General features: G+C 40.5%; 1 protein-coding gene across 1 annotated transcript in view; it reads left to right on the forward strand.

Moving 5' to 3' along the window:
* LOC135106742 (RAC serine/threonine-protein kinase-like) overlaps positions 1 to 26,357 on the forward strand; it is a 181,323-nt gene that overhangs the window by 84,664 nt on the left and 70,302 nt on the right. Inside the window, exons 7-8 of the mRNA XM_064016010.1 lie at positions 20,546 to 20,737; positions 22,188 to 22,316. Of these exons, the coding sequence (XP_063872080.1) occupies positions 20,546 to 20,737; positions 22,188 to 22,316 (321 nt within the window). The remainder of the gene's footprint in view (positions 1 to 20,545; positions 20,738 to 22,187; positions 22,317 to 26,357) is intronic.

Raw genomic sequence — 26,357 nt, forward strand, 5'->3', positions numbered from 1 at the left:
CACACACACACACACACACACACACACACACACACACACACACATGCTTCAAATATCAATTTTAATATATGGTCACCTGGCCTAGAGGTTTTCTTTGGATCCCCTATCCTGAAAGCAACTCTTGGTTCCGATACAGTTGTGTTATGGGTGTCTAACAAATGTAAGGCCTGGCCACATTGACTGGAAAAGGAATAGCATCAGCATTGTCACATTCCTGGATAACTGTAGGACAGGTAAGTTTTCAACTGGACCTAGACAGAGTATGTAATCCAAGACTAGTTGTGGATCCCAGGTTGTATGAGATCTGGGAAAAGATGGTATCTCCTGGAAGACTGCCTTCATAAACCTGGTGATTAAAGGATGCTTCCCTGCCAGTAATACTAGCTATTACTGAGATGGCCAATTGTATCGTGTTCATAAAGCTGTAGCTCCGTCCTTTCTCCCTAGATTCCAATAAGAGATAATGTAATGGCCACCATACACTATATACACTATCAATCATAACTTTGCAATCATGGTGATTGTGCAAACAGGTCAGTCATTGCTCTATTGGTGATCTGGCTTTCCTTACTTGGTCATCCTCTTTTAGAGATTTTGGTGAAACTTTTGCTGTTGCCTTAGACATATCAAAAGCTTTCAATCGAGTCTGGCACAAAGCTTTAATTTTCAAATTATCCTCCTACAGCTTCTGTTTTTGTCTCTGTAACTTCATCTCAAGTTTCCTTTCTGACCGTTCTATTGCTACTGTGGTAGATGATCACTCTTCTCCTAAATCTATTAACAGTGGTGTTCCTCAGGGTTCTGTCCTGTCATCCACTCTCTTCCTATTATTCATCAATGATCTAAACCAAACTTTTTGTCCTGTCCACTCCTGTGTTGATAATACCACCGTGCACTTTTCCACATCTTTCGTAGACATCCAACCCTTCAGGAAGTAAACAGTTCACGCAGGGAAGCCACAAAACGTCTGACTTCTGATCTCTCTAAAATTTCTGATTGGGGCAGAGCAAACTTGTTATTGTTCAGTGCCTCAAAACTCAATTATTAACTCATTTATTAACTTGACACAGCCTTTCAGACAACCATCCCCTCTTCAGTAATTCTCAGCTGTCCCCCTCTTCTACACTGAACATACTCGGTCTGTCCTTTACTTTTAATCTAAGCCGGAAACTTCACAACTCATCTCTAGCTAAAAGAACTTCTATGAAGTTGGGCTTTCTGAGTTGTCTCTGCTGGTTTTTCTCACCCACCCCAGCTGCTGACTCTGTGTAGGGGCTTCATCTGCTCATGTATAGAGTATGCTTTACATGTATGGGGGAGGTTCCACTCACACTGCTCTTTTAGACATGGCAGAATCAAAACCTTTTCATCTTGTCAACTCCTCTCCTCTAACTGACTGTCTTCAGCCTCTTTCTCATTGCTGCAATGTTGCATCTCTTGCTTTCTTCTTTTTTTTTTTATGTTGCCAAGGGCAACAAAAATCTAATAAAAAAAATGCCCACTGAAATACCAGTCCCATAAAAGGGTCAAGGCAGTGGTCAAAAATTGATGAATAAGTGTCTTGAAACCTCCCTCTTGAAGGAATTCAAGTCATAGGAAGGTGGAAATACAGAAGCAGGCAGGGAGTTCCACAGTTTACCAGAGAAAGGGATGAATGATTGAGAATACTGGTTAACTCTTGCATTAGAGAGGTGGACAGAGTAGGTGTGAGAGAAAGAAGAAAGTCTTGTGTAGCGAGGCCGCGGGAGTAGGGGAGGCATGCAGTTAGCAAGATCAGAAGAGCAGTTAGCATGAAAATAGTGGTAGAAGACAGCTAGATATGCAACATTACGGCGGTGAGAGAGAGGCTGAAGACAGTCAATTAGAGGAGAGGAGTTGATGAGACGAAAAGCTTTTGATTCCACCCTGTCTAGAAGAGCAGTATGAGTGGAACCCCCCCATACATGTGAAGCATACTCCATACATGGACGGATAAGGCCCTTGTACAGAGTTAGCAGCTGGGGGGGTGAGAAAGACTGGCGGAGGGATCTCTAAACGCCTAACTTCATAGAAGCTGTTTTAGCTAGAGATGAGATGTGAAGTTTCCAGTTTAGATTATAAGTAAAGGACAGACCGAGGATGTTCAGTGTAGAAGAGGGGGACAGTTGAGTGTCATTGAAGAAGAGGGGATAGTTGTCTGGAAGGTTGTGTCGAGTTGATAGATGGAGGAATTGAGTTTTTGAGGCATTGAACAATACCAAGTTTGCTCTGCCCCAATCAGAAATTTTAGAAAGATCAGAAGTCAAGCGTTCTGTGGCTTCCCTGCGTGATATGTTTACCTCCTGAAGGGTTGGACGTCTATGAAAAGACGTGGAAAAGTGCAGGGTGGTATCATCAGCATAGGAGTGGATAGGACAAGAAGTTTGGTTTAGAAGATCATTAATGAATAATAAGAAGAGAGTGGGTGACCGTTAACCACAGCAGCAATAGAACAGTCAGAAAGGAAACTTGAGATGAAGTTACAGAGAGAAGGATGGAAACTGTAGGAGGGTAGTTTGGAAATCAAAGCTTTGTGCCAGACTCTATCAAAAGCTTTTGATATGTCCAAGGCAACAGCAAAAGTTTCACCAAAATCTCTAAAAGAGGATGACCAAAACTCAGTAAGGAAAGCCAGAAGATCACCAGTAGAGTGGCCTTGACGGAACCCATGCTGGTGATCAGATAGAAGGTTGTGAAGTGATAGATGTTTAAGAATCTTCCTGTTGAGGATAGATTCAAAAACTTTAGTTAGGCAGGATATTAAAGCAATAGGACGGTAGTTTGAGGGATTAGAACGGTCACCCTTTTTAGGAACAGGTTGAATGTAGGCAAACTTCTACCACTATTTTCATGCTAACTGCTCTTCTGATCTTGCTGACTGCATGCTTCCCCTCCTGCAGCCTTGCTTCACAAGACTCTTCTTTCTCTCAAATGCAAAAGTTAACCTGTATTCTCAGTCATATATTCCTTTCTCTGGTAAACTTTGGAACTCCCTTTTTGTTTCTGTATTTTCTCCTTCCTATGACTTGAACTCATTCAAGGAGGAGGTTTCAAGACACTTATGCTGTATTTTTTTGATTACTGCTTTTGACTCTGGGAATTGGCACCTCAATGAGCCTTTTTTTTTTATTACAGTTTTGTTACCCTTGGCCACTGCTCCTCCTACAAAAAAAAGTTTTGGACATGTATTAGTAATGAGATTGTCCATTCATTAGTTGTGTGTGCTTCATCCAGTCAAGATGAGCAGGGAGGCTGCATGTATTGCCATTGTCCTTGCCCTTAAGAGCATGGAACCCAAAAAAAGGAAAAGAGAATAGAGGTGTGGATGAAGGACTGGCTTAAGAAAAGGCATGAATTGATCCACAACAACCTTCTACATGAACTTGTTATCTCTTCTCCTGTAGACTACAAGAATTTCCTACATATCAACAAGGAAATGTTCATTGATTTGCTGGGAATGGTTATGCCATCACTCATACACCAAAAAGTGCTGAGTGTCCTGTGTACTCACCATGGCTGGTGGTGTAAGACTGACATTTTTGCTCAATCATTGTCACACACTGTTAATCATGACTGCGCACGTGTCATGATTGATGGCTAAAAATTAAACTGTGTTGGACCCTCTTCAGTCATTTTTAATAATTTGTGCAATCCTTCAATCACACCCACATACTGTAGATATGACTGTGCAATCATGATTGATAGTGTATGGGGGGCTAAAGAGGATATGCTAAGGTGGCTGAAAAGGATCAATTTCCCTGCAGAGACAAAATGACAATCAGTTCTTGATATGTGGCCCATAATGTGTTTTGTGCTTCTTCATGATTTAAGTGAAAATTGGACAACCTCTTACAAAAAGCCCTAATTTTTTAATGATTTCCTGATAATATCATTGCTGTTAAGACCAAACTTTTAGTCAGTGGCTGTAAGAGAGCCTGACTTTGCAGTAGAGCTAGGGGTTTGTGAGGAAGAACAGGAGCCTCTACTAATAATTGGAGATGCTTTTGGAAACCACACCTGGGTTAGCCACAGTGGCAGAATCATTATTGTAGTTGCCTCGTCTTTCCAAAGTTTCTTTAGCACTGGAGACAATACTGAAAGGTGGGAAAGCATATAATTTCTTATTGGGCAACTCCATTGTGAAGGCATTAATATATGATGCAGCTGATCTAGGTTCCATGAAGCATAGGCTGATACTTGAGTAAGAATGCAAGTGGCAAAAAAGATCAAACTCTTTTAAAAATATAAGGTTGTAACATTCATTCATCATCTAAGTTATGTTCTCAGCATTCCTTGTCTGCATGTACATTATGTAATTCTTTTATATGCTGTGCTGACAAGATAATTCCCCCGACTCAACCCATTAAAAAGTCTTTTCTATGATTACAATTAGATTAGGTTTAGTGCTACTGCAATGATCTATACAGGCAACTGTGGTGGTGTTGTCAGTGCAGAGGCGGGTATGTATTCCCCTGCTATCCTTACAAAGTGATTGTAAGCCCATGAGGATGGCTTTCAGTTGTAAACAGTTGATATGGTCTAGCTCCCCATGAGCCCAATGATCTCCTATCTTAGCATCTTCCACTGCTGCAGCCCAGCCAATCAACTAGGCAACAGTTCCAGTTGGGGAGAACAAGAGCATAGGGAGTTTACCTGAACATCTGTGTTATCAATCCACCAGGAGATTAAGTCCAATGCATGACCATCCAAGATGAGTTGTAGCTGCCCTGTAGTTTCCTGTTTTCAATTATCTCCAGATATTTATATCTAAGCAGGGGCAACTCTGTGGCAGGGTCAGAAGCCATGGCCATGCTGATAAAGGAAGACAGGTCAAGTAACTTTACTGCCCGTTTAAGTGAGAGTAAACCCTGCTCCTTGATGTGCTCTTTTTAACGGGAAGGCAAGGTGGCAGTCACGTCAACAGTGTTCAGAATTACCCCAAGGAATTTAATCTCCTGGGTAGGCACCAGTACTGATTTTTGTTCATTAATAGTGAGTCCTAAAGAGTCAAAAAGGTGTAATTCATAGTACACATTAACCTTCATTTCATCTGGTGACATAGCAGTGAAAATACAGCCCTCTAAGTAGCAAATCCCAAGCTTTCAAAGTGCGAAAGGACTGGCTTCATAAATTTTGTGAAAATGTGAGGTGCTGAAATTGAACCCTAAGGGAGACAAGTGAAGCAAAACCACATAAATTGTAGTCATTTCCTGTCCTCTGACCTACCATAAACTGAAAGTAAGCATCTTTGAAATCAACAGTCATGAAAAAACAGTTTGGTTGAATTAAATGTATCACATCCTTAAGAGAGTCCATTTAAAGTACATGTGAACAATATGATCATTAAAGCCCTTCATGTTGAGAATGACTAGCCATTCTGTCTTTCTTGGTAACAGAGAGCATGTTGGAAAAGAAACCCTGATCCCCTGGCTTATATCTCTACTATTTTCTGGTCAGGGAGCATAAGCAAGGCATTTTCCAGGGCCTGTATTCATCAAACCAATATAGCTAAGTCTGTTGGTTATAGTGAAACAAAATTGTGTATTTCAGACATAACTCCATCAGAAATTCTTTATAGTCGACCATAAATGAGCACTCCACTGCTGTGTTTATATGGCTTGGCCCAGGAACAGACCATGGAGATTCACACACAGCCTGTGCTTGTGCACCACAACCTTCCAGGGAATCCTTCCTCCTCTTTGCATTCCTATATTGGGAGCCTATCTCACTTCTCTTCCTAATTGAGGAAGACGAAAACGAATGCATTGGCATTTTGAGAGACTTCTGATCTGACATATGTTTGTTAAAGAAAAGAATACTGGGTCACACATCAGGATTTCATATATGTTTTTAGATCATATACATATCTTTCACCATATAGCAATAGCTTGCTGTAGCATCAAAGCAAAAAAAAGTGAAAGCTTACCTGGCCAACCTCTTGGAGAGTGCCTGTGAAAAAACAAGTGACAAAGCAAGAGCGATTTGAAATGCATCAGGGCTAGCACCAAACTGACATGGAACTGGCTACATGGGCATCTTGTTGACTACTGAGGTGATGTCAGTTAAGTGGTTGTGAAGTGAAATCATAATTGATCAGCACAGTGTCCAGGCTCAGCATTTGTTTGAGCCATTCCCAATAAATGGATTGCTACTTGTTTTGCAATTGAGCATAAATGCAGGGAGATATCTGGTTGTGTGTAAATGTGTGAGCAGTACAAAGCTGGTAGAAAATAATTGGCACCACTCTGAATGTTCTATCAGTGAACCAGCTCACAGAATTTTGCAGTTGTAGGCTTTTTCTGGTGCAAAAAATCAGCATGTGCTGTGATGTTGGGCCATTATCATACAGCAGGAATTCTCTTCAGCAGTGATTCTGTATTTGTCTGGTATGTTCATATGAGCAGGGCTTAACAGTAATGGATTAGGTCCACTGACATTCTGTTTATGGTGGCAAACACCTTGTCTTATATATTCCACTGATGGCAACTGTACTGAGGCATCTGAAATTCCCTGAATTGCTTGGCTGATAATCTACTGTGAAATCTCATATGAGCTGATTGCTCTATTTTTTTTTATGTTCCCCCAAACAGCAAGCATTTTGGGATGACCTAGCTTTGACAGCATGTGTATGTGTATTTAAGCTGACAACAATTTTTCAATTGTGCACGTTGTGCTTTGTCTTGCAGTTGTTGTGCTATCATCTTTTACACTCACATGGTACCACACCATTAGCCAGATCTACTTTACAGTCACCACAAAAAAAAATGATGACTACCACTTTTAGCAAAAAAAACTTGGGACAATTGAAAGAAAAAGGTCTAATTTCATTCACTTGTTTTATTGTTCAGTACTTAGACATTTCTCCTCTGTGAGTCATTACATACTGAATATGCTATGGCTACTTAGCATGAACTGGCTAAGGCCAGGTTATAGTAAGGAATAGTTGTCTGGGGAGCAGTTGCCCAGGGGGCAGTTGTCCAGGGGCAATTCTCTGGATACACCTGATGATTAGCAGAGGCAAAATGTTAGAGGCATCTCCACTTTGGAGGATCCTGAGGAGGAATTGGAGGAATATGACAAGATACAGATATGATGTGATAGGAAGAGCCAAACAGAGAAGACAAAGTGACAGCATAAGCAGAAGGATTTAGAGGTTAGGAAAAGGTAAAAAATGTTAGGCATATCTCCACAAATTGCTCTAGGTCATAGAGGATAGCAAATTTAAAGGCTAGTTCACCAGGATGGTCAGTGAAGGGAGAGGAAAGCCAGATCTGCTGGTGAACTTTGGATGGAGACCTCTGCAAAAGGAAAGAGAGTCAGGATGTGTTCCATTTTTTAAGTTAGTCAAAGAATTTTTCTTTAGTTAGAAGAATTAGGTGAGAGGTATACAGCACATGAATTTAGTATGAGTGACTCTAAAGTCATGGCCAGATGGTAGAGAATTCAAAAGATTCAAGAGAGTGGGCACAGAAACAAGTCAGGTTGTTGTGCATATACATGCAACATCCAGTTTTGGAATGAAAATTGAAAGTAGGAGGAAATATAGAAGAGAATGAGTTACTGACAGTTGTCTCAGGCACCTGTATCTTGATGAGGAAAAGAAGATGAGGTTTAGTAGAGGAGAGGGGGGATGTTGCACAGATTGAAAATTAGATATAAGACCATGAGTCTTGCAGAAGTTAATGAAAACACTTAGGGTTGATATTGAAAAAGCAGTCTGATGTGGAGATATTTAGAGTCCCCTTCCCAAATGGGGACTCTGAGGCTGTTGTAAGGATCACTATATGATTCCTAGGTTGTCAGTTCTCCTTTTGGTCCCAGATTTGGAGAGATACAGGTATGAGTATACAAGAGGTCCATGCACCAAGGAAGATAGTAAACACCATATGTGAAAGAAAAAAAAAGTTTCAAAGATGAGAATTGAAGACATAATATATGGGATATAAAATACTGAATGACAAATTACATTTTTAGTGGAGGAAATTCTGAGCAACTTTAAGTGAATAGGAGACCACCACAACAGTGGAGGAGATATTGTTTTGCTTCAAAGAATGGTTGAATGCAGTTGAAATTGGATTTGAGAAAAAGAAAGTGGAATTAGATAATTGAAGTTGATCCTGAAAGAATGTGCTAAGTAATGAATAGGATGGCTCCATAAAGTGTCTCATAGCTTATTTAATAAATTAATGTTAAATCATTCACTACCCTGAACACTACTATCCCATATCCTACCAACATCCTTTATTTCACCTTCCACTTACAATTATCCTTCACCATCTTTTCACTACATCCACGGTTCTACCACCCTTGCTCTTTGTCTTATTTGCTTCTCTCTCTCTCTCTCTCTCTCTCTCTCTCTCTCTCTCTCTCTCTCTCTCTCTCTCTCTCTCTCTCTCTCTCTCTCTCTCTCTCTCTCTCTCTCTCTCTCTCAAAGCATTTTTACTCATTAGATGGCTATACCTCAATTCATTTGATTAGAACAAACAAAAAACATGGAGGAATTATCATCTTTACAAGAAATGAGGTAAAAGTTGATGTCCTACAGCAGTTTTACTATGTTGATGATGATATAGAAATTTGTTCATGTAAACTAAATATAGAAAATACATATGTAATATCAGTCATATATAGGCCCAGTAGCAAACATATTGCCATAAATGAATTCACTAATGTCTTAAATGAAATACTAACTGATGAAATTTTCAGATGTAACAAATCAATTCTTGTAGGTGACTTCAACATTAATCTTCTCAAACACTACTCATCTTCCTACTAATATATTTCTAAACACAATGCAAACCCTTAACTATTTTCTTCACATATCCCGACCAACAAGATTTCCAGATGGTCCCGACCTCAGGCAACCTTCACTGTTAGACCATATATATGGACAAATTTTACACAGTTCCTTTTCTGGCATCATCCATTGCTGCATGACAGATCACCCCCATATTCATTAATATTAACCAACAAACAGTTCCTAACCCTAAACATAAGATGATCTTTAGAAACTTTAATCCCTCAAATCAAAATGTTTTTACCAGTGAGCTACAACAGAAAAATTGGCAAGAAATAGTTTACTGTAAACACAAATAATAACTTTAACCTCTTCATCAACACTCTTTTTGCTCTGTATAACAAATGCTTTCCAATAAAAACAAAATATGTAATTTCTAAAAGACTTCACAACCCTTGGCTCACAAAAGGAATACTTAACTCAATCAAGCATAAAGCTAAGCTATTAAAGATGTATAAATTAGGGATAATCTCACACAACATTTTGAAACAATATAGAAACAACTTAACACAAGTAATTCAATTTGCTAAGACTAATCATTACTGCCAAATATTCTGTAGTTTTATAAATAATACAAAGAAAATTTTGCAAATAATAAGCTCAAAAGTTATGCCTACAACAAAAAAAAAAAGCAGTAAGATCCTGCACTATAAAAATTCCATATCAAATGATTCATCTGAAATTTCAGAAGCATTTAGTAACTATTTTTCCAGCATAGCATCAGAACTTGACAGCAAACTACCCCAGTCTAACAGTTCAAAAGACTACCTAAAAGGCAATTACTCTAACTTCATGGTTCTTCCTATTCTGTCCACCCATGACACAGAAACAGTAAACAAGTCATTAAGTAACAAAAATGATGGTGTACAAGATACAGCAGTTTCCATTATTAAAAGAAATTCTGATCTATTATCCTATCCTTTGACTGTTCTTTTTAATCAGTCTGTTGAAACTGGAACTTTTACTGCACTGTTGAAGATTGCTAGAATTACTCTCATTCACAAATCTGGCCCTGATAATGATCACAAAAACTACAGACCAATTTCCCAGCTATCTGTATTCTCCAAAATATTAGAAACATTAATGAAGACTCAGCTAATGTAATACTTAGAAACCCGGAATATTCTCAACATTGCTCAGTTTGGTTTCAGAGACATTCGCAACACTTTTCAAGCATTAAATATCCTCTCTACAGATGTTTTTACTGTTATTGATAATAAACTTTCTGTATGTTTATTTTCATCGATTTCGCTAAAGCCTTTGACACTGTCAACCATAAAATTCTTGTGGATAAAATGCATCACTAATGGAATCCGTGGGAGAATATTCTCTTGGTTTGAAGACTACTTAACTAATAGACATCAGTATACTGTTATAAGTAGTGAAAAGTCACTCAATACCCATATCATTCTTGGTGTTCCTCAGGACAGTGTCCTGGGTCCAATATTATTTTTAATCTACATTAACGACATCACAGAGATTTTTTCTGAATCCAAAACAATTTTATTTGCTGATGACATGAGGATGTACCTAACTGGCCCATACCCAGAGCAGCTTGTCCTTAATGCCAATAATGAGCTTGGAAAACTTCACCAATGATGTCTATGTAATAGACTTATGATCAATACCAACAAAACTCAATTCATATTATTTACAACTAAAAATATGATAAATCTTCTGCAGCTTAAACTAAATGATAATGTAATATCCAAAACAAATCAAATGAAGTATGATGAATCTTTAATTTTCAAGTACCACATAACTAACCCACATTAAAAATCACGAGATTCATTGCCTTACTTTTTCAAATTAAAGACTTCATGCTGCTAGATGTACTTAAATGTATCTATTATGCTTATGTTTAATCTCAGCTCACTTACTGTAATCCAATGTGGTGCACAGCTTATTCTACCTATTTAATTCCTTTAAAACTGCAACTTAAAAAAATTGTTAGGATAATAACTAATAGTGGCTACTTAGAGCATACTCCTGCACTCTTCAGGCAAACCAAAATATTAAAGTTAGATGATGTAACAAAATTTACTATTGCCACCTTCATGTATAAAACAAGGTTGATCTTCACAGCCTTCTTCCAACCCATAACTAAAACACCCACCATTGTTATAACTTGAGCCTTTCCATTCATCACCTCAAAATATTTCAACTCAATGACTTATTTAGGTCCTGTTGTTTGGAACACCATTCCTTTCCATATACAAGATTCACTCTCCTTGAGTATATTTAAAAAACAACTAAAAAGGCATATTTTAACCAATTATTATAGGAGGAGGCAGTAGACACCTGCCAAAATGATGATTACTCCCATTAAGGTCTAAAGCACTGGATCAGGGGTGCTGTGAACTTATCATTAAAACCAGCTGTGACCTCACTGAACATTTCCCTTTGTGTCTCACAACACAAGACAACTTTCTTCCTCCACACAAAACTACAAGCACCTAATAACACACACACACCCTTCATTGAAAAGTTCAAAATTATCATGGCGACTCCTACACCAGCCTCAGAGTCCCCCTCTGGGGACGGGACCACAAATGTCCCCAGATCTGACTGCTCTTCTGGTAACGACCCTAAGTGTCTTGACACCTCCCTCAACTTTTTCTTCATCAACTTCTGCAATATTCGCAGTCTAAGATCTAATTTTCAATCTGTAAAACACCACCTCTCCTCTTTTAAACCTCATCTTCTTTTCCTCACTGAAACTCAGGTGTCTGAGGCAACTGACAGTAGCCCCTTTTTTGTTCCCTCCTACTTTCTCTATCCTCATTCTCAATCCAAAGCTGGATGTTGCATTTATGTGCACAATGACTTAACCTGCTCTTGTGCCCACGCTCTTGAATCTTCAGTGTTTTCCACCATCTGGCTATGACTACAGAGTCACTCTCAAACTAAATTTATCTGTGCTGTATACCTCTCACCTAACTCCTCTGAGTATAAGAAATTCTTTGACTACTTAACTTCCAAAGTGGAGCACATTCTGACCCTCTTCCCTTTTGCAGAGATTTTCATTCTTGGAGACTTCAATGTTCACCACCAGCTTTGGCTTTCCTCTCACTTCACTGACCATCCTGGTGAACTAGCCTTCAACTTTGCTATCCTCCAGAACCTAGAGCAATTGGTGCAACACCCTACTCATATTCCTGATCGTCTTGGAGATACACCCAACATTCTTGACCTTTTCCTGACCTCTAATCCTGCTTATGTTGTTATCTTCTCTTCTCCGTTGGGCTCCTCCAATCACAATCTCATATCTGTATCTTGTCCTATTGCTCCAATTCCTCCTCAGGATCCCCTTAAGCGAAGGTGCCTCTGGCATTTTGCCTCTGCTAGTTGGGGGGACCTGAGGAGGTATTTTGCTGATTTTCCTTGGAATGACTACTGCTTCCATGTCAGAGACCTGTCTTTGTGTGCAGAGCGCATAACAGAGGTGATAATATCTGGCATAGAGGCATACATTCCTCACTCTTTTTCTCAACCTAAACCTTCCAAACCTTGGTTTAACACAGCTTGTTCTTGTGCTATACATGATAGACAGGTGGCCCACAAAAGCTAGTTAAGCCTTCCATCACCAGAATCTCATGCACTTTATGTTTCTGTCCAGAACCATGCCAAGTCTGGTCCCCAATTAGCCAAAAACTCCTTCATTAATAGAAAGTGTCAAAATCTTTCAAAATCTAACTTCCCTCATGACTTCTGGCATCTAGCCAAAAATATCTCTAGTAACTTTGCTTCTTCTTCTTTCCCTCCTTCATTTCAACCAGATGGCACCACTGCCATCACATCTATAAAGCTGAACTCTTTGCTCAAACCTTTGCTAAAAACTCTACCTTGAATGATTCAGGGATTCTTCCTCCCTCTCCTCTACCCTCTGACTACTTCATGCTGCCTATTAAAATTCTTTGCAATGGTGTTTTCCATGCCCTCACTGGCCTAAACCCTCAGAAGGCTTATGTACCAGATGGGGTCCCTCCTATTGTTCTCCCCGAAACTGTGCCTCCGTGCTTAGTCAAACTCTTTCAACTCTGTCTGTCAACATCTACCTTTCCTTCTTGCTGGAAGTTTGCCTACATTCAGCCTGTACCTAAAAAGGGTGACCATTCTAATCCCTCACACTACCATCGTATTGCTTTAATTTCCTGCCTATCTAAAGTTTTTGAATCTATCCTCAACAGGAACATTCTTAAACATCTATCGCTTTACAACTTTCTATCTGATTGCCAGTATGGGTTCTGTCAAGGCCACTCTACTGGTGATCTGGCTTTCCTTACTGAATCTTGGTTATCCTCTTTTAGAGATTTTGGTGAAACTTTTGCTGTTGCCTTATATATATCAAAAGCTTTTGATAGAGTCTGGCACAAAGCTTTGATTTCTAAACTACCCTCCTATGGCTTTTATCCTTTTCTCTGTAACTTCATCTCAAGTTTCCTTTCTGACCATTCAATTGCTGTTGTGATAGATGTTCACTGTTCGTCTCCTAAATCTATTAACAGTGGTGTTCCTCAGGGTTCTGTCCTATCACCCACTCTCTTATTACTCATCAATGATCTAAACCAAACTTCTTGTCCTATCCACACCTATGCTGATGATAACACCCTGTATTTTTCCACGTCTTTTCATAGACGTCCAACACTTCAGGAAGTAAACATTTCACACAGTGAAGCCACAGAATGCCTGACTTCTGATCTTTCTAAAATTTCTGATTGGGGCAGAGCAAATTTGGTATTGTTCAATGCCTCAAAAAACTCAATTTCTCCATCTATCTACTTGACACAACCCTCCAGACAACTATCCCCTCTTCTTCAATGACACTCAATTGTCCTCCTCTTCTACACTGAACATCCTCAGTCTGTCCTTTACTTATACTCTGAACTGGAAACTTCACATCTCATCTCTAGCTAAAACAGGTTCTTTGAAGTTAGGTGTTCTGAGACGTCTCTGCCAGTTTTTCTCACCTCCCCCCTCAGCTGCTAACTTTGTACAAGGGCCTTATCCATCCATGTATGGAGTATGCTTCACATGTCTGGGGGGGTTCCACTCATACTGCTCTTTTAGACAGGGTGGAATCAAAAGCTCTTCATCTCATCAACTCTCCTCCTCTTTTTTTTATTTTTTTTATTTAAACATAGGTACATTATCACCCGAAGGCGCACTGACGTGTGCAACCTATTTTGGGGTGGGACACAACACACAAATATAAATATAAAGATATATACATATATATACATTCTTTATGGACTTATGTTAATATTGTTAGCAGGGGGGTTGGGAATGAGCCCCTCCAGTGGTGTGCTGCTAACTTCACGTCTTGGGTATCCATCCCCCTGATATGAGGGACGGAGGACATGAAGACGTTCCACAGTCTGGAGACTCTCCCCCAAAAAAGGTGCGCTGGTGTTGGCTGGAGCGGGAACGCGGCACTTCCACTGAGTCACCACTGGATAACACCGTTCTCGTGTCCGGCGAGGTGACTCTGGTGGGCAGCTGTAGTCCCGCCAGATGTGGCACACCCTGCAGCTGTGCCTTGTGGAACACCACAAGGGCCGCCACGTCCCTGCGGTGTTCTAGCATGTTGACGGGAGCCTCAGGATGGGCTGGGGCACCTGCTGCTTCCACCAGTCGCAGTGCCCGTCGCTGGATGCCATCGAGCTTGCTGATGTGTGTGGCAGCACAGGACATCCAGGAGAGGGCGGCATACTCTAAATAAGGCCGTATCTGGGCCTTGTAGAGCAAGAGCCTCCCTCTCCTGTCAAGCAAGTTGGCCACCCTCCTCAAGGAGGAGACTCGGTGTGAGGCCTTAAAGGCAATGTGTTTGACGTGGCAGTCAAACTGCAGCCCTCGATCCACCTCCACCCCCAGAATCTTGATGGACTCCTGGAGTTCGAGAGGAAGGCCACCAAAGCTTAGCCCTCCCTCCACTGCTGGCTTGGCAGCAGGGGATCGAGAGACTACCATTGCCTGTGTCTTCTCCAGAGCAAAGGTCACCTGCCAGCATGCCCCCCACTCCTGTATCACCCCAAGCTGCCGATTGATCTTCAGCAGCACACACACTTTCGTGTTGAGGATAGGTACAGGAGAGAGTGCAATTGTCAGCATAAGCTGAGACCGCAAGCAGCTGTCGGAGAAGATTGTCCACGTAGATGTTCCACAGGACTGGCCCCAGCACCGAGCCCTGTGGCACTGACGCTCTCACCGGGAGGGACTTGGATGCTTGCCCATTGACAACGACTTGGAGGGTCCTTCCTTGGAGGTAGTCACCAAGGAGCTGAAGGAGGTCATCCTGGATCCCCTTTGCCCTCAGCTTTTCAAGAAGGCCCCCATGCCAGACCCTATCGAAAGCGCCCGCTATATCCAGGGCCACCACAACAGAGTCAAGGCCGCCGTCAAGGGTGTCCTACCAGCCCCCGGTGAGGAGCATGAGGAGATCAGAGCTGGACCGCCCAGGTCTGAACCCAAACTGTTGGTCCGAGAGGAGGTAATTGTCCTGGAGTTGGCGACACACCACATCTGCCACCACCCTCTTGAACACTTTCCCCACCACAGAGAGCAGGGAGATGGGTCAATAATTTTTTAGGTCAGACCAGGAACTACCCGGGCCACACTAAGGGCCAGGTATTTTCCTGTAAGCAGGCAGAGAAGACTGTGGTGAGGGGGACAGCCAGCTCGCAGGCACACTGTTTCAAAACGTGCAGGCTGATGTTGTCGGGACTGGTAGCTTTTTGTACATCGAGCCCCTGCAGGAGACGCTCGACAAGCCCCTGCATCACCTCCACCTTGGTTACAGTCTCTCTGCACTGCTGCTCCAGAAGAGGCAGTGACCTTTCAGGGTCGTCCACCTCCATCTTCCCGGCGAAAAGGGTGGCCAGCAGCTGGGCTTTGTCCTTGCTGCTGGTGGCCACCGTTCCGTTGGGCCTTATGAGAGGAAGGACAGTGTCTTGACAGTTGAGGCCCAGTCTGCCCTTAACAAGGGACCACCAAGTCTTGTTGCCCACTCCAGGGCCTCCTAGCTGGCACTGCAGGTCCTCCTCCCACCTCCCTAAGGCCCACCAGCAGGTCATCACCATCCTCTTGCAGGCCGCACAATGTTGGTCTTTGTTGCGCCGAGTAGGACTCTGCTTGTAGCGGAGCCACGCAGAATACTTCGCAGCAACGCGGCAGCAGTAGCCAAACCAAGGCTGATCCGTTGGTCTGGCGACGAACTCACAGTGGGGCACATGTTGCTCCTGGAGCGCCAAGAGGCAGGAAGTGAAGGCTCGCGCCTGTACCTCCGCTCCACCCTGCAGGATCGAAGGCCAGTCAGTCCTGCGCAGGTCTCGGCGAAGGGAGCCCCAGTCTGCCCTATCCCATAGCCAGACTGTTCAAGTGGTGGCCTCGTCACGAGCCACACCCGTGTCCACCTGGGTCAGGACAGCATGGTGGTCAGAGCTGCCCACGAGACCCAGCTGGTGGCAGCTGAGTGTGTCCTCCTCCAGGTCGGATATGACGGGGTCCAGGGTCCCGCCCCACTCATGAGTGGGGAAGGTCACGTGGTCCTTCAGGCCCTGCACCGTCAGGAGGTTCTCGTAGGCGTCGCGCTCCAGGTGGTGGTTGAGGTCGCCCACAAGCAAGATGTGTTGGCAGCGGTGAGTCACAAGGAGGACATCTAGGACCTCCTTGAGGTACAGGAGCGAGTCAGGCCCCTGCCGGGGGGATGGTACATGGCGCACAGCAGGAGGGCAGAGTGGTTGGCCAGCACAACCCGGAAGAACATCACCTCCAGCTGAGGCGGTGTGTCCATGTCGAGTTGTTGTGCCTGCACTCTCTCCCTGAAGCAGACAGCCACTCCGCCTCCAGCTCTATCCTGTCAGTCTCTCCTGGCCCAGTGAGTGTAGCCACCTATTTTGCCGAACGGTGGCTCCACCTCTCCATTCAGCCAGGTCTCCGTCACCACATCTGCATCTGCACCGTGTCGTAGTACACAGTTGTGGGTTAGTTCTCCTATGTTCGTTCGAAGACCACGTACATTGGCGGAGATAACCTTGAATTGGTGGCGGTGGCGGTCAGGCCTTACCATGTTGGAGGGAGTTGTGGTCCGGCCTGAAGGGATGTGACAGGGCTCAGTTGGGGGTACCAAAGGCCAGGCGGGATCCATTGCCAGCCCTAGGTGTGGCCCCAGTTAACAGGCTGAGCTGAAAACAGGTGAGACTGCGGAAAGGGCTGCAAGTGTGTTGTTACTGATGTGGAGGCTGCGGCCAAGTATCCCTTCTCCGCAAGGACCTGCCATAGCAGTCGCTCCTGCCTTAGCTCAGCAGTCTTGGTGTGGCAGTCTTCAATACTGTGGCCCTTCTGATTGCAGTACCGGCAGATCTGCGTGGGTTTGGCTGGGGTCTGTCTCCTTGAGGGGCCGGCTCCCTGGGTGGTAGAGGCTCCTCTGACCTCGCTGTTCCGGTTCTTTTTTTTTATACTTTTTTATTCCTGGTGGTGGTGTTGCCAGCGGTGCTCGTGGAGGAAGCCGGGACTGCTGGGGCTGGGGCTGGTGCTGGTGTTGCTGGGGGAGTCAGTAGTACTGCTGGCAAGGTATTGGTGTGGGTTTGGTTCTGTGTGGAGGTTGCAGTACTGTGTGTCTGCGTGGTGGAGGTGTTTAAGCTGGAACTTGTAGGAAGGGAGACAGGTGTAGTGGAGGGTGGGGGTGGGGGTTCGGCTAACGATGTACTGCTGGGAGTAATCTCCGGTGGTGTTCGATTGCCTGGCTGGGTGGGTGGGATGGCGAGCTCAGGGGCGTGCCGCAGTTGTTTCGGCCTACCTGAATTCCACCAATCCCTCCAGCACTCAGAGCCCTGACAGACCTCCTTCCAGTGTCTGTCTATGGTCTCTGGCAGAGCACTGACTCCTTGTGTGCATGAGACAACCTTTGCCTCGCGCTGCTTGGAGGCGATGAGCCTGTCAGCAAGTCTGAGCACTGACGCAAACACCTCCCTGTATTCTATGATCAGGTCCCTATCCTGCTGGAGGGACCTGAGGATATTATTTGTTCGAGAGGCTTCTTCTGTGAGCTTCTCAACCAAGGAGATTAATTCAGTTTTCTCCAGGACTTCCCAGTAACTGACTGTCTTCACCCTCTCTCTCATTGCTGCAATGTTGCATCTCTAGCTGTCTTCTACTGTTATTTTCATGCTAACTGTTCTTCTGATCCTGCTAAGTGCATGCCAGCCCTCCTCCTGTGGCCTCACTGCACAAGACTTTCTTCTTTCACCCCTATTCTATCCACCTCTCTAATGTGAGAGTTAACCAGTTTTCTCAATCATTCATCTCTTTCTCTGGTAAACTCTGAAACTTGCTGCCTACTTCTGTATTTCCACCTTCCCAATACTTGAATTCCTTCAAGAGGGAGGCTTCAAGACACCTATCTTTTAATTTTTGACTACCAGTTTGGACCCTTTCCTGGGACTGGCATCTCAGTGAGTTTTTTTTTTCCTTGGCCAGTGGCCCTCCTACAAAAAAAAAAAATATTAATTAATCTTTCTTCCATCTTAATATTCTGATATAATTCGGATGCAGTCAAAATTTGATGAATGAAACTATACAGTAATCATATAAGAACTGTATTTTTGTTATTCCTACTGAAAATACTATAAATCTCTTGTATCATACTTGTTAAACTTACAAACTTATATTGGTTCATCATGTACACTATATTATAAAAATGATACTACTATATCCTTTTACTCTTAGGTATACTGGCCCTCCCTTAATGTGAACTTCATACCTATTGCTTCATTGTTTGGATTATTATTATTATTATTATTATTATTATTATTATTATTATTATTATTATTATTATTATATTAATTTTACCATTATGGCTATCATTAATAATAATATTACTAGTATGATTGTTATTATTATTATTTTTTTATTATTATTTTTATTATTATTATTATAATTATTATTATTATTATTATTGTTATTATTATTATTATTATTATTATTATTATTATTATTATCATTATTATTATATCATTATTATTATTGTTATTATTATAATTATTGTTATTATTAAAATTCAGTACAATTGAATTTAATGAAATTATTATAATTATCATCATGATTATTACTGACACTTATGTTGTTAATAATTTCTAATCTATTATTTCTAGACTATCATAATTATTATTATTGACTTAATAACTACCTATTATTGTTACATAATAATTGTAAAATTATTAATGATACTATTGTTAATATTTTTTCATTATTATTATTTTTATTACTGTTCTTCTTATTATTGTTATTATTATTTTTATTATTTCTATTACCATTATTGTTATTATTATTATTATTATTATTATTATTATTATTATTATTATTATTATTATTATTATTATTATTAGGTATTATTATTATAGCTGTTTTTTTTTCTCTTAATTTTGCCTAAAAAGCTTAGCTTCAGAATGGCATGCTTCAGAAGTAAATAACTGTTAACTTAGATTTAGTAAATAATATTGTACAGCTGTAAGCAATGAATAAACGTTCAATCTCTCTCTCTCTCTCTCTCTCTCTCTCTCTCTCTCTCTCTCTCTCTCTCTCTCTCTCTCTCTCTCTCTCTCTCTCTCTCTCTCTCTCTCTCTCTCTCTCTCTCTCTCTCTCTCTCTCTCTCTCTCTCTCTCTCTCTCCCTCCCTTAATTACTCTAAACACACCAATGAGCTTTCAGAGACCTTGACAGTCTTCCTTTCAGAACTGATACAATTTGCATTTTCCTTATTACGGTAAAAGTCATGTTTTTCAACATTTACAGGACTAAACAGATGGTGAAACATTGAATATGCCAAAGATCAGACGTGAATTTCATCAGCTATATTAGCTATGAATAAATGAGAATATGGGCTACAGTTTATTTATTTATATGCATAAAACACAGCTGACATCTCCAAGGCATATTTCTAGAAAATAAAACAATATAAGGCTAATGTAAGGATGAATTAAGTCCAAAATGTAGTCTAGTTTGGCCTCAGCAAAATTGATGAATAAACTGAGATTTTTCTAGTGTCCTCCCAATAAACTTTCTCAGACTCTTCTTCTTCCTCCTCACTTTCCTCCTATTTTGTCTTCAAAGCAGCAGAATTCTTCACACAAAATGAGCTGGTGGCCAGTCTGCTCCTTAACCATTGGTGGATTTTCATTCACAAAGACAGAGTGGAAAGATAAACATGATGGCATAAACACAGTACACTCGTTCTCCTATTCTCATTTTTTTACTCTGGGCCTGTTATGCTTTGGATTGCTAACATTCCTTTCCTATCCTCCTCAGTCTAGTACTTGATTCATATATTCCAAGTTTATACCAAAAATATTCTCTTGTACATCACTCACATCATCGTACCGTCGGGTGCTACAGTCAGCACAAGAGCTTACATGTGATTGCAGACGATCTTGGCACCCTGGCACCATTTTTGAACTTGCCACATGCCAATATGTTTTGGAAATATAGTGCCGAAAGGTCAGATGACTTTCGGAATGGGACTATTTTGCAAAAGTGCCAAAACACTGTTTTCCAAAATGTTGGATACCGAAAGACAAGACTTTTGCTGTACATTCCTTGTGCATTTATGATTAATTTTGTTACTCATGTAATTTATATGTGTTGTTTTTATGTAAAAACAAGAAATTACGTAATTCCAAATTTTATGCACATTGAGAAATTTAACTTGGAAAGTAATTTTGATCTTGTGTTTCAGTACCTCAAGTATTCCTTCCAAACCAATGATCGCCTCTGCTTTGTGATGGAGTATGTAAATGGTGGAGAACTATTCTTCCACCTCAACCAGGAGCGCTTCTTCCCTGAAGAACGAGCCAGATTCTATGGAGCTGAAATATGTCTTGCACTTGGTTATTTGCATGAAAGAAAAATTATTTATCGTGACTTGAAGGTGTGTATATATTTCTTTGTTTTGTGTGATGAATTTCTGTAATAAGCATAAGAAAAGGCAATTCCTTTTAATAAGAAAACAATGCTGAAAAAATATGAGGTTTATCAGTAGTTAGTGTCCCCCACTGAATAATTTATATATTTATCAGAAAATTTATTGTAACTGAACTCTTAGTATGGGATAATATATGTAATTACTGTATGTTCCAACTTATATGACAACTTTCAGGCTAATATAAATCCCTTAAAGTGAGGAACTGTCTTAGATACTAAGAATAAGATATCAGGTATCAAAAACTACTGCTACTTCACATCTTGTGACTTCTATTGCAGTGTATGATTTCTGGAGTTTTCTTATTATTAATTTTATTCCTTGTCTTTCTTCTTTTACCTGCTTTCCACTCTTATTTTCCATATTACTTAATTTGCCCTTTGCTTATTTCCTGCATTTCTTTATACACTTGTGACTTCATTGTTTCAATTTTGTTTTCCAATATCATGGACAGCAGTAGTGATTGTACATTTTTGTATTACCTTTAACTCTTAATTTGAATAGAATTGTATTCCAAATTCTGATGTGGGGCATATCTTGTGCTGTATATACTATAAACAACAGCTGCATGACCAGAGTGCATGAAAATATTCTTTTCATGTCCATATGCATTTATTGGAGGTAACATGAAGGAAGGTCCCTCATCAGAATTCAAGAAATATCATGTCATTTTGATTACAGTAAAGAAATATAGAAATTCCTCTGCTGCTACCAGGGTTGGAAAGGGACAATAACACTGAAGCTTTGATTGTGAGAACAAGTGGAAATAAGGAAAGAGCAAACTTAGTAAGAGACAGAAAATAAATGTGCTGAAGTAATTAAAAAGAAGAATAACATAAAAAATCATACAAAGAGGTAAAGATCACAAGAAGATGACATTGTTATTAAAGAAAATTATATTGTTGGAGCTAGGAGAGCATGTGGACATAAATAACAGTGAAACAGCAGTATTCTTTTATGTTTTAATGTCTTGTAGATAAATAAAGGCTCAGCTCTCCTGGTAGCCAGAGTTGAATTGCATTATATTATATTGGGTACATGATAGTGGTAGGATTTGTGTATCATCAGATTACTTAACAAGTTTGGAAGCCATCCTTAACCAGCTATGCAAGGTTTAGTTCATCCCTCATTGCTCCCACATAACATACACCTTTGCCCTAACACACCTCTTTAATATTACTGTTTTATCTTTAATAAGTATACCATTAAGAAGGATTGTTTGGTATGGTATGGATAGTTGGAGATGTAACCTATTTACCCTTAAAAATTTTGGGTTGTCATATAATTGGTTACCATATAACTAGGGATGAACTGTAACAGTTTGGTCTTGAAATATATATAATTCATTATACTCTTAAGTAGTAATGAAAGTCATGTAATACATTTTTTTTAATTGCAGTTAGAAAATTTGTTACTGGATGCTGATGGGCACATTAAAATAGCTGATTTTGGGCTCTGCAAGGAAGACATCTCTTATGGTTCAACCACCCGAACATTTTGTGGCACACCAGAATACTTGGCACCAGAGGTATTAGAAGAAGTGTGTTTTAGAAATTTTGTACAGTAAGGTGACATTCATTGTTTGTTATCTGTAAGTTTCCCAAGTTTCTCTATCATATTCCTTTTTATGTTCTGTCTCTTTGTTTTTCAGACATGGCTGAGGCTTCAGATTTACTACTTATGTAGGATTTATGTTTCATGTGAACCCATCATGCCCACTAAGGGGAAGTATCCAATATGAGGTGTATATAAACCTCAGAATCACATCCATTGATATTTCCTCACAATCCAGCTGCAAGGTCATTATCCTCTGGCTAATACAGTGGCAGGACACTAGCCTCACACTCCAAGCTTGGCATATGGAATCTCGCCTGTGAGCCTAAGCTGTTTACTGGGAGGCTACTGTTAGGTTTGGGCACCACATTACAGGGTTATGCATTCATAACTCCTCAGTGATCTCTGTCATGTGCAACTACTCTAACTTACACCATTATATCTAATGTGTTTCACTCTATCCACCTATCCCATTGATCTCATCCTTTACCTTATACCTCCCATATCCTGTCTAGGTATCTTCTACATCAGTAACTTCTTATATCTTTTCACCAAGCATAAAATATTGTAATGAGCAATAGTGTGCTTATTCACCTTCAACATCAGTTCTTTTTTGTAGCAAATCCATATGTATTTTTCCACACATTTTCTTCAGGCACCTCATCTTTCTCTCTCTCTCTCACACTCCCATATTCTGTTTCAATCTATACAATGCATTGATAATAATTCACCTCTTTTTTTTGCAGTCATTAGAAGCAACCTGCAATAAAGTACCATTTATTTCTATATTTATTTTTATTTCTATTTCTACATTCCCTCCAACAGTTTACTTCCTACTACATTTCAAACCAAAATTAGTTTTTCCGTCTATCATTCTTGTACACTTCATTACTTCACTCATAGCCTTATTCATTTTCATCTCCTTCTTACACATCTTTTCAAACTTCTCTGGTTAATGTCAAAATGTCTTATGATTCAATTACCTATGTAACATCAGATATGAAAAACAGGTAACTGAGATTCAACTCTGTCATTAGCATTCAGGTGGATGGATCTTGCAGATTAGTGGCAAAGCTTTGTGTGACTGTTATACTGTCCACAAACTGATATCTCCAGAACTTATTGACAAATCACAAAAGAACTCACACTACAGGAGGTTCTGTTATACAAGCATTTGTTATACGAGTACCTTTTATATGAGATACTGATGATACAAAAATTTGATCATATGAGCTTCTGTCTGAGGCGAGTAAAATTACAAAGTTTGAAATGCACACCCTCCTGCACCCTCCCCACAACATCTTTGCTGTATGGTGATGTACAGTGGAACCTCAGTTTTCATGAATAATCCATTTGAAAAAGTCTGATGAAAACCGAATGTAAGAAAACTGAAGCAATACTTCCAATGAGAAATAATGTAGATCCAATTAATCCATTCCAGACATCCAGAAATATTTACAAAAAACACATTTTATAGAGAATAACTATAGTTTTACATACAGAAAACAATGAGAAGTAAATATAAATAACTAGTGAAATGGATTAGTCAACATTTAACATCACTTATTTTTATTGAAAACTGTTGTTGGTGTATGAAAGATGGGGAGGAGGGGAGAGGGAGAAGTTATTGTTTGGAGGGGGAATCCCCCTCCATAAACTAGGGTATACAAAAACTGAGGTTTGACTGTACAGTGATTCACATGCACAGGAATGAGTTTGTGAGTGCTGAAAGAGAACTGTACACCCCTCCTTACCTACCATGCATTCTCCTGCCAATCCTCTTTTAAAGTTTAAACTGAAGTTGGTGTTTCTCTGACTCTCACTCTTATGACCTTACTGGTCATTATTATACTTGTCCTCTATCATCATTCTGCTTGCAAGCATATTTAGAATACAGTACAAGTACATTGTACAGTGCTGTATGTAACTGATCAGTGCTTGGTTGTGCATGATGTGGTGTATAGATTGTGCCTTATTTTGCCTCTCAAGTGCTAACTATGCCTCCCAAGCAGCCAGTGAGTTCTGAAGCGAGTCCTGGCATTGAGGCTGAGTGAGCTAGAGTACCAATAATACTCGCAAAGAAGGTAGAAATTGTTTAGGGGCACAGGAGTGGTGAGTGAGTTACCCTTCCTGACACATTAGCTGTGCATTGGTTAGTGTCATGCACATTTTATATGTGTAACTAATATGAAATCATGTTCTTTGCATGCTGTTTTCTCTTTCAGGTTGCTTTACCAACAGATACAGATATGTTACAGATTTTTTTTTTTTCTATTTATTTATTTATTTTATTTTATTTTTTTTTTAGGAGGGACACCAGCCAAAGGCAACAAAAATCCATAAAAAAAAAAAAGCCCACTGAGATGCCAGTCCTACATAGGGTCCAAAGTGCTGGTCAAAAATTGAAGGATAAGTGTCTTGAAACCTCCCTCTTGAAGGAATTCAAGTCATAGGAAGGTAGAAATACAAAATCAGGAAGGGAATTCCAGAGTTTACCAGAGAAGAGGATGAATGATTGGGAATACTGGTTAACTCTAGAGAGGTGGACAGAATAGGGGTGAGAGAAAGAAGAAAGTCTTGTGCAGTGAGGCTGTGGGAGGAGGGGAGGCATGCAGTTAGCAAGATCAGAAGAGCAGTTAGCATGAAAATAGTGGTAGAAGATACCAAGAGGTGTGCAACATTCCAGCAATGAGAAAGAGGCTGAAGACAGTCAGTTAGATTAGAGGAGTTGATGAGACGAAAAGCTTTTGATTCCACCCTGTCTAAAAGAGCAGTATGTGTGGAAACCCTCCCAAACATGTGAAGCATTCTTACATAGATGGATGAGGCACTTGCACAGAGTTAGCAGCTGGTGGGGGTGAGAAAACTGGCAGAGACATCTCAGAATGCCTAACTTCATAGAAGCTTTTTAGCTAGAGATGATATATAAAATTTCCAATTTAGGTTATAAGAAAAGGACAGACCAAGGATGTTTAGTGTAGAAGAGGGGGCCAGTTGAATGTCAATGAAGAAAGGGGATAGTTGTCTGGAAGGTTGTGTTGAGTTCATAGATGGAGGAATTAAGTTTTTGAGGCATTGAACAATACTAAATTTGCTCTACCGAAATCAGAAATTTTAGAGAGATGAGAAGTCAGGCATTCTGTGGCTTCCCTGCGTGAACTGTTTACTTCCTGAAGGGTTGAATGTCTGTCAAAAGATGTGGAAACATGCAGGGTGGTATCATCAGCATACGAGTGGATAGGGCAAGAAGTTTAGTTCAAAGGATCATTGATGAATAATAGGAAGAGAGTGGGTGACAGGACAGAATCCTGAGGAACACCACTGTTAATAGATTTAAGAGAAGAACAGTGACCATCTGCCACAGCAGCAGTAGAACGGTCAGAAAGGAAATTCGAGATGAAGTTACAGAGAGAAGGAAAGAAGCAGTAGGAGGGTAGTTTGGAAATCAAAGCTTTGTGCCAGACTCTATCAAAATACGTTTGTTGTGTTTGGTGTCTTACGTTTTAGCTCGAAAGCTTCCCTTTGACATGGGTCACAGATCCTAATCCCTTTTTTTGCCATTTGTTATGTCTTTTGTCATACAAGAATTCGGTATAGGAGCAGTTCAGATGGAACTTAACTGCTCATATCATTGGGACCTGCCTTTATATGATAGCATAACTTTTAAATTTGTGTGGTGTAGGTTTCATCACTTAATGCTGGACAGAGTTGATGGGTAACTTGTAAAAAGTATCTCATGTATGGTTTTTTAATACAGTAATCCCTCCAGTACCCCAATGTTCATTGATTGGACTCATCAACATCTAGATGTAACTCTGCCTAGATATTAAACCAGACACATGTCTGGTTAATTATTCAGACATACACATTGGCATGATGCAGCACTGTGGTGCTGCTGCAGTACTACAACACCTCTCATTTGCTTGTGTGTGTTTTTGCAGGCAAGCTGGCATGATTAGTGTTCTGAAAAACAAGTGGTTTATCCAAACATAATCTTTATGTTCAAGTGATGTTT

The sequence above is a fragment of the Scylla paramamosain genome, chromosome 14 (genome assembly GCF_035594125.1).
Source record: "Scylla paramamosain isolate STU-SP2022 chromosome 14, ASM3559412v1, whole genome shotgun sequence".
In the NCBI taxonomy this organism is placed as follows: Eukaryota; Metazoa; Arthropoda; class Malacostraca; order Decapoda; family Portunidae; genus Scylla; species Scylla paramamosain.